The sequence below is a fragment of the Apodemus sylvaticus genome, chromosome 3 (assembly GCF_947179515.1).
Source record: "Apodemus sylvaticus chromosome 3, mApoSyl1.1, whole genome shotgun sequence".
Taxonomy (NCBI): domain Eukaryota; kingdom Metazoa; phylum Chordata; class Mammalia; order Rodentia; family Muridae; genus Apodemus; species Apodemus sylvaticus.
In genome coordinates this window covers 23,462,913-23,477,486 of record NC_067474.1, presented here as the reverse complement: position 1 = coordinate 23,477,486, position 14,574 = coordinate 23,462,913, and the positions used below count along the sequence as shown (strand labels likewise).

At 41.9% G+C, this 14,574-nt stretch overlaps 1 protein-coding gene across 8 annotated transcripts in view; it reads left to right on the top strand.

Moving 5' to 3' along the window:
- Asph (aspartate beta-hydroxylase) overlaps window positions 1-14,574 on the top strand; it is a 225,844-nt gene that overhangs the window by 98,752 nt on the left and 112,518 nt on the right. Inside the window, exon 14 of one of the 8 annotated variants that reach the window (XM_052176056.1) lies at window positions 302-1,996. The exons of the other annotated variants lie outside the window; for them this stretch is intronic. Within the exon in view, the coding sequence (XP_052032016.1) occupies window positions 302-309 (8 nt within the window). The 3' untranslated portion in view covers window positions 310-1,996. Of the gene's footprint in view, window positions 1-301; window positions 1,997-14,574 lie in introns of those variants that run through there. 8 annotated transcript variants of the gene reach the window in all.

Sequence of the window (14,574 nt, the reverse complement as noted above, 5' to 3'; positions counted from 1 at the left end):
GGAGAAAGAACTTCAGTGTTCATGTTTCCCTTAAGCCTGAGATCCCTCCATTTGGTGCTCTGAGATAGTCTCAAGAGTCCCAGACCTCGGAGAACAACCTTGTCAAGCAATGGCCAGAGGCTTCTGGGATGTTTCCACATTAGCCTCAAAGAGAGACAAAAAACATTTACTTCAGCTGGCACGTGCATGCGTGTGTATGTGTGTGTGTGTGTGTGTGTGTGCGTTAAGTAGTATGAAAATGAAGCAGTTTCATGGGCTGCCTGACTGGTCCTTTAATTTAGATTTCCCCTTATTTTTACAGATACTTAAAGCTTCAAAAAGACTGCCCCCACTACCACAGGAGGACCAGACTAATCATACGCTCCAAAAGATGGCTGTGATAGATCTTGTGATGTAGTTACTGGCAAATCAAGATCTTTGGGAATGACCACTAAAGATGTTTAGAGTGAATTACAATGGCATTTTAGTGAATCTTTTTTTTTTTTAAATCACATGTTACTTTACACTCCTGTGTGTCCTTACTTGAGAGCATCTGTGGCTCAGTTGGGTTTCTTTTTCTTTTGTGGCACACCTTTAGTTTTTCCATGTTTATGTGTATTTTTCAGAGAAGATTTGGTAATTATGTTGATAATGTAGCAAAATCTGTCATGACAGGGTTTTAGTATATTATTAATGATTAGAATTAACTGTGTTGAACTGACTTGTATGAGCACTGTTAATCAGGACTTGAAGCCATTGTGGGCACCATGTATTAATTAGCACTATGAAAGTTGTGAGGCCCTAACATGCTGAGTGTGTATGAGTTGTGTGTATCTGTACTGATATTCTCATCAGAATTGTTCATATTAGCTTCATGTGGACATGTTACAGCACTGGCTTTGAAATTTTTTTTATAGTGTTTAGATGGTTTATTTGAAAACGTAATATTTTGGTTCAAGATGCAAAAGATCACTAATATGCTTTTTAAAGTGAGGAGAAAAAATAAACTCCTTGTGGGGACACAAGGTAAACAGTAGCCTGCAAAATATACACATCCTCACGCTTCAGCATGCTAGATCAATCATATAACAACTGTAGTCCAGTCAGTATTTATTTACATTTTGGAAAACTATGTAAATTGCTGCTTATGTAAAGGACTGCCCTGCATTGGTTGGTCTGAATGAGTACCACACTCTTAGCCTTGGTGTCTGCGCAGGGCTCTTACTTGGTGAAGTCCATGATCCCTCAGGTTGAGCGAATTCAGGGTGTATGAGAAGCAGTCACTGAACCCAAAGTTTGTTGCTGGGTCCAAGAGATGAGCCTCTTCCTTTATCCACTGGTGGTTTTATCCTATTTTTAGTGTGGTTTGTTTGTGGCTAAGAAACAGTACTGTGATAAATTGATTTATTAGAAAAGAAGACAACTAGCTGACATATAGCTTAAGGAGAGCCACTGGCTATTTAAATAAAGCCATAGGGTTGTTTCCTCTGTGGGCCAGTAGCAGGTCTCGTTATGGTAACACTGTTTTAAGATAAAGTGATTTTTCCCCTTCCTCTAGGATAAAATCAGAGTAATTTTTATGACTGAACACTGTGACCACAGTGCACTGATGTCCACATGTTGGCACCTCAGTTAAGTCACTAAGCAATAATTTTTAAAGCTATGATATGTATGCTATAGCTCTAAAACTTGAATTATAATAAAGCTCTTCCTATTGCAAGTTGTAGAACACTACTTTTTATAAAACTGTATTTTTCTAGGGTGACTTAGATGTGACATATTACTGATAAGTGGCTAAAATAAGTTTCTCTGGTTTTCTGTATATAACCTTCTCCAAAACTCTGGGGAGTGAGGGCTTGTTGTAGCTAACTTCAAATACTTTGATTAAAAACAATATGTGAATTAATGAGCCTTGTTTCTACAAATATGCGCCATGCTGGGCAGCAGAGGTGGGTTGTCTAAAAGTATGTCTTTTGTGCAATGTTGCTTAAGAGCAATAAAATGCAGATGAATACTTCTCTAGATTGTCATTATTTTGAAGTATTTTAAAACTTTGCATGATATAAATGGCATATAGTAATTTAAATTACCACAAACTCGTTACCAAAATCATAAAGAAACACACACCTTCAGTCCCTTTTCTTAACCTATGAAGTTTTTTGCCTTCAGCATGAAGAGTTGATACCAGGACCTGGTGTGTGCCAGGCAACTGTTCTAGTGCATAACACACACACACACACACACACACACTCCCCTCAAGTCTTTTAGTTATTTGAGATCAAGACTCTCTTAATTTGTTTAGGTTAGCTTCAAAATTTCTGTATAGCCCAAGCTAGTTTGAACTTGTTAACTTCATGTGTTAGCCTTCCAAATTGCTGGGACTACAAGGGGGAACAGTATCACACTGTTTCTAATCCAGGTTCCATACTAGTTTGTTTGTAAATACCCTGCTGTGCTACATGGCCAGAGAACAGAAGTCAAGTACCATGTATACTCTTGCTTTTGTACTGGGATAGGTATTTGCCCTGCTCTGGGAAACTGCTTATGTCCTGTGGAGAGTCTTATTTTTAACTCCTGTGGCCACCAGACCATGAAGTTACAAACCTCACTAGAGAACACTTATCAGGATAGTATGGATAGTTCTTTGTTTCCCAACAGGTAATTCTTTACATGTCAGATTAGTAAGGAACATACTCCTTGGGCTTGAGAAAGGTGGCTTTCACTTGTAATGGGTTCAGAAGAAACCATAAAATAGGTTTGCCTGTTAAGCAGCATATCATCTTTGAATGAGCCTAACCCACTCTGCTCCTGCTTTGCATATCTTAAGAAGTCAAGCTTTCCTGTGTGGCTGCATATTATCCCTGCTTCCATATAATAAACTGAGAATCAGAGGGCTGGAAGTGCCTTCTAGTCTGTGGTTGGGTTCTGGAGTAAGCATGCAGGTGGAAGGTGGGCATGATGGGGGAAGCCACTGAGTGGACAGGTGGCCAGGGAGGGAACTGTCTAGGCTTTGCCTTGAACTGAGGCAGTGTGAGTAAAGGCCAAGAAGCCATGACAGAGGGTGTGACGTACAGCATGGGCCGTCTGGGAGCTCAGGCAGAAACAGATTTGGTCCTGTGTTTCAGAATGGACAAGTGCCTGGGGTGAGACTCTTGAGTGAGCAGGTATGCCTGGGGCAAGTTAGCTTTTGACTGCTGGGTTTAATAGAACTCCTTGGTAGGCACATTATATACACACACATTATATACACGCACATTATATACACACATGGGATATGGCAGGATGCAGACTATTCTAGCTCATGAGTGACTCCTAGTTCATGACTGCAGGAAAACACTGGAAAGATCAAGACTTCATTCCACTTAATATTTCTTCATGGTGATAAAATAATGTGACAGAGGAAACAAGAATAATATCAGGACAGATGAGGAATGCATGATACCATTTTTAGCCAAGAAAATGTAAACACTAAGTGACAGGGTTGTCAGCTTTCAGAGGGACCCAAGGTTAGCTTCCTTACTACTGGAATATTCATTATTATATGAATAAAGTCATAATGTTAGAATATGAACTCTGAAATGGATTGTTCTCATTTTTTTACCCTGAATAGGATTCCTTAGCTACTTTATGCCTCAGCACCCTTAAGAGTAAATTATAAGTACTTCTCATAGGAAACTTCTCAAAGATCCTCTCTCTGATGTTTGGCATCTAAGACTTTGTGTCTATTGCCCACTCCATCTCATTCTTAGGTCAGCGTGTGTGTGTGTGTGTGTGTGTGTGTGTGTCTGTCTGTCTGTCTGTATTGTATGTATACATATATACACATGTATGTATGTATGTATGCACACACACAGGATTCCAGAGACAACCAAAACAAGTGTCTGCAGTAGCTATAATCAACTAATCTACCTTGGGAATTAGCTGCTTCAGCTTTTCATTAGATTAATATGCCTGCTCTTAGGTTGTATGTGCATAAAAGACATTATAATAGATGGTTGCTCATTTCTTGTTGTCCATGGGAAAGGTGGATTTCATCCACTGTTCCATGCACAGGATGAATTTACACTCCTTACTTCTCTGGGAGTTGCTATTTGTAAGGCTGACACAGGAAGACGTTGGGTTCAACCTCTTAGAAGTTGAATAGATATATCTGGGATCCAATATAGGCACCTCTAAGGAATCTGCATATGCATCAAGTCCTTGGAGGAAGGAGAAAAATATCCAAGTAGTGTATCATGCAACGTTCTGTTCAAACATGCTACAGCTTTTATCAAAGTAGTCAGGGCATTACAAGAATGCAAATATTGAATGAGCTTTGGTAATTGCATCTCACTACCATAGTTTCTCATTGAAGTGGATGTCTGTCACCCACAGGGATACTTAGTGATGATGGATGTTGCCTGTACTACTGTCTTCATCCATAAGCAATGCTTAGCCTGACATCTGATACCTAGTCATTGTTCAGTGACATCAGAATGATTCATAGGAACCCAAATCTTGGTATTCTGTAATGAGGTTTGAATGTGAAGAATTCAGCTCTTAGGAAAATTGAATAATGGTGACTGGAAATAATTTTCTTAAATTACACTCACTGGACTTTATTGAAATACATAGTCATATGTTTTGGGATATAGAATAGTGACTTGAGCAGTGCTTCATTTGTTCTGTCACTAATTTAATGAAACAAACAGAAAGGCAGGTGTGATACAGAGTACAGAGAACATATGAAATTGTCTAATAAGCGGCCTTTAAAAATATATAGAGAAAAAAGTCATCTTAATTCAAGAATGACAGGAAGATTTATTTTATATAATAAATTGGAAGAAAATGGCACTGGGCCTTTTGTTGTTTTAGTCATTTTATCAACAACTATTTATATTCTACATAAACATTGATGAGCTAAGGCTCCAATTTCAAGTTAAGCCTATGCTTGGGACTGCATGGTGGACTGGGGCCGGGGCCAGGGGTTTGGTCTGTTCACTGATGACTGATGGGCACTGATAGTTGGCAGTTAGGCAATAAGTATTCAGTATTGCATGGTTATGCTTGAATGTTGCTTGAACAGTGGCTGTTGGTTTCAGCAATGGGGCAGTCTCAGTGCAGTATATGTAATTGGGCTTTAACAAGATGTACAACCCAGGGAGAGGACGAGGTACCCTTTACTAGAGTACTGGACTGCACTTCTGTGACCGGTGTCAAGGGATCCATAGCAAGATAATAGGTTGGTATGAACCTATGGTCTGTGGTGCACAGTGAGAAACTGATGTTTGTATTAGAAGTGCCTTTGGTTCATAAGCTGCAGCATCCAAACCATTGTTCATTGCTGTGGACTGTCCCAGCGGGGTGGGGGTGGGGTGGGGGGATTCAGACTGAGGCGGGGCTTTGGATTTCTGGAAAGGTACAGGTTCGGCGAATTATCCTCTAACTAGAGAATTCCACAGCTGTTCCCAGGAGACTTCCTCCCCTTGGAGTAAAATGCCTCACCCTGTGGAACTTTTTGCCACATAGAATCTACTGGGGTTGGTGTGGCAGTCCATCATCACGCTGAGGCCATTCACCCATTCATACAACCCTGTACATTGTAGTGGAATATTGTGAAGGGAAGCTAGTGTCATTACAGAGGGGGACAATTTGGACAATACCTAAGTGAAGAATTTGTTTTTCTGCTAGCTAGTTGATGCTGTCACAGGCTAAGTTCTGGTGGTCATACGGTGCTGCTTCAGGATCTGAAGGGAGCCAGTGTTTTCCTGGATGGCAGTCAAAATGCTACACTTTGAAGATGTTGAACTAGCTAGAATAACAAATCATTATAGAAACATTGTTGACACACCTGAAAGAAGTGAACAACATGTCCTGTAATGAGACGTTAGACATACGGTCACTAGGTTGTTATCCAGAGACCTGGACTATGGGTTACTTCAATCATAATTTGCTTGGCCTGGTGGTCTAACGTCACTGCTCGGCATGCTAATGTGGCTAAGATGGGCTTTTAAAGATCCACATCTATCACAGAGAAGCAAAGGTGTTCTAGCCCCCCAGTATAAAACATATATTTCAGAATAAAGGAAAATTTTAAAACGGAGTAAGTTTAGCTTTACGAGTCAGTGTCTGATGTGACCTGCATTGATCAGGATTGACCATGTGGTTAAGAGAATCCAGGGCAGAGGTAGGCCCCAGCCATTGTCAGTACTGAGTCAGCCAAGCCTCCCTGCTCAAGAGGACATGGAGCGTAGGAAACAGAAAATGTCCATGCCTTTATCCTTTATTCCCAGTTTGCAAGCCTCCATCCTTCGGTAAAAGATCCTTCTTCTTTTTGTTTTGTTTTGCTTTGTTTTGTTTTTTTACTAGCGCCTCCCCCCCCCCCAAGCTGCGTTATCCTACATCTCTATGAACTGGGTTATATATCACAATCAGACCCATCTCTGGTATCTGGTATCACAACATTCCTATAGCAGTTAGATCAAATTATGGGTCATTTAAAAAGTTCAAATTCCAATGGCTTAAAAGTTTATGTTATACACACGACTATTCTAGCATCTCTTAGAAACTTAGCTCCTCTCTATTCAGCCATCGTTTCCTAGCCATTGAAACAACACCTATGTAAGTAGAAAGAGGCTTGGGAAAAAAACCAGAGCTTTCTTAGTAGGGCTGCATTTAACTGACAGAATTTATTAAAGGGATGCTCTTCCAGAAGGAGGAGGGAGGAATGTAAATACTGAGAATAAATGAAGTTAGCAGCTGTGGGTAGTCTCTTAGTCATTTTCTCTCCGGTTGATACTCAACATCCACCTGTTAAGACCGTGGCTAAGGGTGGATGAGAAGCAGCTCCCTGGGCATATCAGTGCTCTTTCCTGTTGTTGTGAGGGGGCAATCTGACTAAAGCAATTTAGACAAGAAAAGACTCAAGCGTACAGAGCATCATGGCAGAATAGCCAAGGCAGTGGGAACTTGACCCACCTAGTCATGGTGGCTTTTCAGTCTGGAAGAAGAGGGCCATGGAGGGTCTGTGCTCAGCCAGTTTCTTCCTTGTGCTGTCTGGACCGAACCCAGAGACTGGTCCTACACAGCTTTAGGGTGAACCTTCCCACTTCAGTTAACTGAATCAAGGGAAGCCCCACTGACACGCCCACATGTTAACTTGCTCTAAGTAACCCCTCCTAAGTGTGCATAGGAACTTGTCCCCTACATGATCTTAGACTGCCAAGTTGACAGCCGTCACAGTGAAGTGTCTGTTCTTAGGAAGAGGATGCTGCCGAGAGCAGACAGCAGAGTGGTGCTGTCTAGGAATCGTCTCCCACAAGCAGTACATAGGAGAAGTGAAACAAATGGTCTCTGAAGACCCGGCAAGAGCGGGCTGTCGGGTATGAGAGAGGCAGGTCCCTAAGGTTGGTGATGCCATCCAGGGGCATTTTTGAGCTGAGGAGCAGCCTGCACTGGTCCTGAGAAGCAAAAGAATGCCCCTGAAACTGAGGACCCTGTGCAGACCGAGATTTAGTGATGGGCACCTAGAGAAAGTCCAAGGCCAGAGGCATGGTCGCAAGAACACGGGTGGGATGCTATTCCTGTCCCAGTCCTCTCTCCTCCACATGGGTGAGCATGTGCTTTTAGGAAGTCCCCCATTGTATTTATGCAAAGGAAGACCGTGAGAGGGGAAAGTGTGGTGGTGGCTTCTTATAGATACAGAAGAATATCTGGAAACCCATAGCTCACTCAACACTGGGGTGAGCCTTGCTGTCCCACACAGCCTAGCTCTAGCTTTTATCCTTGCCTTGCATCCACACGGCCCTGTGTGCACTGCACAAGTCCATCTTCCAAGGACTTTAAGTCCTAAAGGGGCCATCTCAGGGAGTGTGGGACCTGGGGTCTCTGGATCTGAAGAGAGGACATTGCAGCAGCTTTATGTGCCCATTTTAGCACCGTCCATTTCACTGGCAGCAGAGGCCCAGCCTGAGGGCTCCGCACCTGTAGTACTGCTCAGCTGCTTGGGGAGAGTGGGAAAGGCCACTGCATGAGGATCAGAAGTTCAAGGCCAGCTGATCTATGAAAACCCTATCTCAAAAAAAAAAAAAAATCAAAATTAAATCAAATTGGAGCTGAGGTCAGTACCCACCAACCGATGCTTATACGTAAAGTTTTTCATTAGGAGGGAGAACAGGAGCAGCCACGATTCAAAGAAATAGTAAATAGTGTCACCACCAATTCACTGTGAATATCCTCATAGTTTGAAATCACGTATATTTACACAGTTAGATTTAGTTGCAAGGAAAATTGAAGCTTTCCATTTTTAAATATCTGTCATTGTGCTCAGTGGCCATAGTTTAGCTTCATTGGAACAGAAAATAGAATTTTTTTAAAAGTGGCAATAGTAAATTTGCCTTATAATGATTTATCAGGTTTGCTGATTTTCTGTGTACATTATCCTACACTGGAATATTGATGGCTGTCAACTGTGGGTGACACCTGTAATCCTAGCACCCAGGTCACTGAGACTCTAGAGCTATCACAGCTATCACAAGGTTGAGGCCAGTCTAGGTAGTATAGCAGGACCTTGTCTCCCAGACAAAAAGCAAAATAGACAAATGAAAAACAATTACTAATAGGAACAGGAAAGGGACTGTTTGACTTAGAAGTTGTGACTTTGTGGCCCTGTTAGAAGATCAAATCTTACCTGTGGTTGTGAGTTGCTTGTGTGTGCTTTAGTTGTGAGTGCTTTGCTTGTGTGTGCCACACTTGCCTGTTCTCTGTAGAGGGGCCAGAGCTTTGCGTCAGACATCTTCTATTGATTTCTACCTCACTTTTAAAGACAGGATCTCCTCTGAATCTGGAGGTCAGCCACTGGGCTCAGATGACCGGCAAGTCCCTGGTATCTGCCTGCCTGCCCACAGCACTGGGGTTGCAGACATGGGCTGCTTTTATATGATTCCTGGGTATCTACACCCAAGTCTGCAGTCTGCCAACCAAACGCTTTACCCTTCAGGCTGTCTCCCCAACCCTGAGATGCCCACGTTTAAAACAAATCAAATTATGTGTCAGCCTCAGATAGAATTGCTATATCAGTCCCTCTCCACTGGATGTCATCTTTCCCCATGTATTCACATTCCAGAGCCTAAATCAAGTGTGAGCTACAGACCAATGCAGTGTAGACAGTTTACTGTATGCCACGCAAACAACTTCCTATTCTTCCATTCATTCAACACTTATTCAGGTCCTGCTGCCAGGCTCTACTTTGGGCAAAACAACAGTGATATATGCACATCATACACACATACACACACAAACACACACACACACACACACACACACACGCGCGCGCGCGCACACACACACACACACACACACACACACACACACACACACGCACATGTTATCCAAGACTCACATGTATGTTCCATGTATTGTTTGACATAACAAATATTGCTTTATAATCTTCCCCCTGTAGCACAGTGTTGATTTTGGATTTTCACATTAGAGATACTTAATCAGGATTTACATTTTGAGTGTGTTTTGGAGGTAAACATGGAGTTAAGTACAATGTGACAGGTAGTGAGAAGATTGAAAGAGAGGTTAGAGAGATGGTTCAGTCGGAAATATATGTCAGCCGTGCAATTTGAGTTAGGAAGGATTCCTGTAATTCTGGTGCTAGGAGGACCGAGACAGAAAGACCACAGGGGCTTGATGGCCACTAGTGGGGCTGAGTCGGTGAGCTTCAGACTCAGTGATAGCCTCTGTGTCAAGATGACAATAAGAGGAGAGAGGGAGGACTGAGGACATTACCTTTGGCGTCCATGTGTGCTTGTGTATTTCTTTGTTTTTCAGTACTAAGAACTGAAACAAGGACCTGATATGTGCCAGGCAAGTGCTGTGCTACATAACACACACACACACACACACACACACACACACACGAGGGGGAGGTATGTAACAGGAAAAACCATAGTTCTTTCTTGCTCCTCACTGACATGTCAGTAGAGATTTGAAGTCTTTAGAGAGGGAGTTTTGTTCCTTCGTGTTGGAGGAGAGTCTGGCTCACAGAGAATACTCTGAGGCCTGCAGGCAGTCGTGCTCAATGCCCTTGGGTGTTGGTTGGTGATATTTACAGCAGAAGAATGTGAGGGGGGGCAATGTGGGAGTGGGTAAGATCAGAGCAGTTGAGAGTTCACAGAGAGCTTTGAAGGTCACAGCTAGGACTTCTGTCTAGTCTCCAGTAAGAGAGGAACCCATGGGATCTGCTTTGTTTTCAGAGGCTAGTTCTGGCCAAGCAAGTACAGACAGAAGCTGGAAAAGCAGTTAGGAGACTATTGCTGACATCTAAGTGACCAACAACAACCGGGATTAGCAAGGAAGTTAGAAGGGCAGGGAGGAGGGGAGAGTGTGTGTTAAATAAAATGGTGGTGTCATCATTGTCATCGTGGACATTTCTGTAATTTCCTTTGATTTAAACCAATACTCAATTATATATATAATTATATATATATATATATATATATATATAATGTGTGTATGTAAATATAAATATATACATATGTATACATATATTTATATGCATATGTATACATATATTTAATATATGTATATATACTTAATATATGTGTATATAAAACAGTACTCATTATATAGTTACATACAATTAGTGATGTTTTTAACAGTATATATTGTGAAGGTTTCTAAAAAGGCATTTAGAAGGTTTCTCTCTTTATAGTATTTTAAGAATAAACAGCACTCCAGCAAAACACCAGATGGCAGTAGAAAATAAGTCATAGTTTTGCTACCAAAAAAAAGTCACATTTGTAATGCAGCTTAAAGAAAAGCTGAGGCAGCTAAGTTGTGGCAGTTTGGTACAACTGGAACCTTTTATGGAAAGTTTCTACTCTTCCGGATAAAGGAAAGGAAAAATAAAGCTAACCGGAAGAATAGCTGAGCCTCGTGCTGCTAGCTTCTGCTTCTGTGATTTTGTGTGTGTGTGCGCGTGCGCGTGTGTGTGAACTGGGGTGCGTGCGTGCGTGTGTGCGTGTGTGCGTGTGTGTGTGTGTGTGTGTGTGTGTGTGTGTATGCTTGTGTGTGGGATTTTATGTGTGACGGGTGGCAGATGCTATGCCTGTGCGACATCTATACTAGACTTTGGGTTGCTATCTCACTACTCTCCGAGATTTAGATCCTTGCCACCGTTTCCTTTGCCTAGCATCTCCCGCACAGCATCTTTAAGTTCACTGGGCTTTCCACTCCGGGCACATGTCCGGGAGCACTGCACTGTGGAGCAGAAACCATCTTCTAAGAAGAGCGCCTGCCAGTCTCTGCCTGCCCGTTCTCCTCCCCCATTGCCTTCATAAAGCTTTATAAAAAATATTTTGATGACATTTCATCAATTTAATGAAGTGCTTATTCCGACACACTTAACATTAAGCGGGCTGAACATCTCAAATGTGAGCTTCCCTGGCTGAGTTACTTACCTGGGTGTTTTTACTCATTTCTTCTTGAACCATTGAACTGCTTTTTCTTTTTCTTGTTGATTTTAGTGATTTCGATAATAGCCCCCTCATTGGGTTTTGATATTGTGCAGTTTCGTTCCCTAATTTTTTCTTTACATGCTAGCTTCACGTATGATGCCTCTAAGAAGTGTTTGTGTGATGTTAGTGCACAGATGGATAAGTACAAGAAACGATTGCATTCACTTTTGTGCTAGAGAACCCGGATTGGACGTTAACAATACCACTTCTCTATTCCATAGCGGCAGCGTATACACAAAGATACTAACAGGCTCGATGACCTAGGAAGCTTGGGAAATATAAAGTGAGAGGTGTGGTGCTTTCCTTAATAATCAGGTAAGGGGACAAGAACTGTGCACTTGGCTGTGACGACACCAGTCACGAAGGGGCAATCACTCCACCTATGTAGATCCATTACCTGGGATGCATGAGCTCAGTCAGCCTTCAGGGACACACTGTTAGGTCTGGCTGCCCATGGCTTTCCCTCACTTGTCTCTAGCCGTCCAAAGCTACAAGGGACTCTTCATTGTTAGTCCCAGCATCCGATCTGGGACTCGTTGTCTGGTGCTTCAGTTCAGACCACATCCCTCTGTCTCAGTGATCTCCCCGTATTACAGAAGAGCAAGGTCAAAATGGCATGTTTAAACCGACTTAGTCCGAAAGCTCTGGAAAGTAATCTCAACCCCACCCTGCAGCTGTGAGAAGAGGGTCTGAGGTAACTGCCGTGCAAGATTTATTATCGTCATTATACTCAGCAGCCACGGCGATGTCAGTGGCTCCTAAAATACATCGGCGGTTATTGTCTGATTACTTCTACAGATAAGTTAATTATAGGAGATTTCTGACTCTTACATAACTGATTTAGAGAGACGTTTAATTACAGCAATTTTAGTGATTTAAATAAGCTCAGCATATATTACCAGTCTCGGCAAGCATAGTAGAGGTTCTTCAGCTGTGTTGAAATACATATTCGCTTTGTTTTTATTTTTCATCACAGGATTTTAGCTCTACTGTAGGCCACGTGATGATCCTGGACACCTGTTTCCACCAGAGGGCTGCCTCAGTCAAGCGCTCTGCAGGACCGTAATAGCAACTTCCTCCTTATCATTAAAATCCCATTCCACTGCTTCCCAGTGAGCTCTTCACATTTGCCAAGACTAATTTGTGTAATGATTGTGACAATATGTGCAGGAAAGGAAAACAGGCTTCTTAAGGGGAGAAAAAGAAAATGTTAGGGTATTTTAAATGGTCTGTTAGCATCTTGATTTTTTTTTCTTTAAAATCAATGAGAATTGTGACACACTAAACCAGAATAACTCACATGATTTTATCAACATTCTATAAGGATACTTAGTCAATTAAAGGTTAACATATTAGTTATGTATGCCTAGACTAACTTAAACTTGCAAGAAAATGTGCTGTAAATAGAATGATGGTTAGTTTATTTAAATAAGACATAAAATTAATGGCATTAACATTAGTTCAAAAGGGACAGTGAGAATTACCTTATTTAGAATTCCATAGGCCTTTTCCTGTAGTGTTTTCTATTTTATAGTTCTACGGGTAGCTTCTGATAGCATTTATAGTAACTAATTCTTACCATATAATTTTATATTTCCCTTAAAAATTTTATTTACAGGAGAAAGTGAACAGTTTACTTTCACCTGTGGTTTTGCATACTCATGGTCAATGGTACCCAGATGCATAAATCCCTGCCTTCTGAAGGTCACTGTGCCCCTAAATCTAAAGGAGTCACCTCACTTCACCTCATCACATGGGATCTGGATCAGATCACATCTTCCCGAGAACAGTACAGCACACTACAAAGTTTTGGAAAGAGAGAGGAAAAGAAAAAACCCACTGCTGAGAACAGTACAGTGCACTACAGTGTTTTGGTATAGAGAGAGGCAGAGGAAATAACCCATTGCTCTAACACCTATTGCAATACCTATTGTAATACATGGCTCTACTTGTTCTGTTTCGTTAGTCCTCTGTTAACCCATTACTGTGCCTGTTTGTGAGTTACACTCAAAAATGGGAGTTCATGTGCAGACAGCACATTGTCTATGTGGTTAGCTGTGTCTGCAGCTTCAGGCATCTGCTGGGATGTATCTGCTGTCAGTAAGGTCATGCGATCACACCAATCATAGAGAAAATACACAAGATCCTGGCTATTTCGCTCCGGGCAATCTATTTCATTCTTCCTGGGAAGAAACCTGTCTATCACCTGTAGCACGGCGGAATGTCAAGCCCAATTCTTTTTATTAGAACGACACTTCTTCCGCACCATTTTTGCCCTTCGTCTGGTTCACGTATGGACTTCACCCTTTCTCTTCCTCTCCGGTGCCTCCCAAATTTGTACCAGAAGTCAGGGGGAATGGTTTGAGCAATCCCCAGCTGCCATCTTCATGCACTCCAGCTTTCGGTGGAAGCAGCTTCGACTGGATGCTGGATGAACCAGCTTTGGGTTTCCAGGGAGAACGTCGCTTTGTTTGTTTTTGTTGACATACTGAAATAACAAGAAAACACAACCAAGGAGCTGAATTGGTGGCACACACCTGTAATCTCAGCTCCAGCAGAGGCAAGGGCAGGGGCAGGGGCAGGGGCAGGGGCAGTTGTCACAAGTTTGAGGCCAGCCTGATTTATTCAGTTCCGGGACAGGCTGGTATCGAAAGAACAAAAATTAATAAACAAAAATAACAGAGATGACTAAAGTATCTTTCATGGTTCTCTCTCAGATCATTCACTAATGCATACCTTGACTACCGAAGGTGAATATGTACAAAGGTACAGTCATGTTATAAATTTGTGCCTTTGTCCATTTGGCTATGATTAAAGCAGAGAATATAGGATTTAGTTATGTAAATATTTACTTTTGAATTAGTCTCTCTCTCTGTCTCTCTCAGAAGACATCTGCATGTGCAGGGAAAGGAATTAAGAGAAGAAATTTTACTTATTCTATCATTTTCCTTTCACTGTGTTTTGGGAACACAGCCATTCTTGCACAACATTGCCTTGTGTGCTGATCCTCAAGTCCCCAGCAGGGCTTATATTCATGTAAAAGTGTTGTGCATTCTGATACCCTCTTACTTTTAATGGCCAGGTAGTAGGT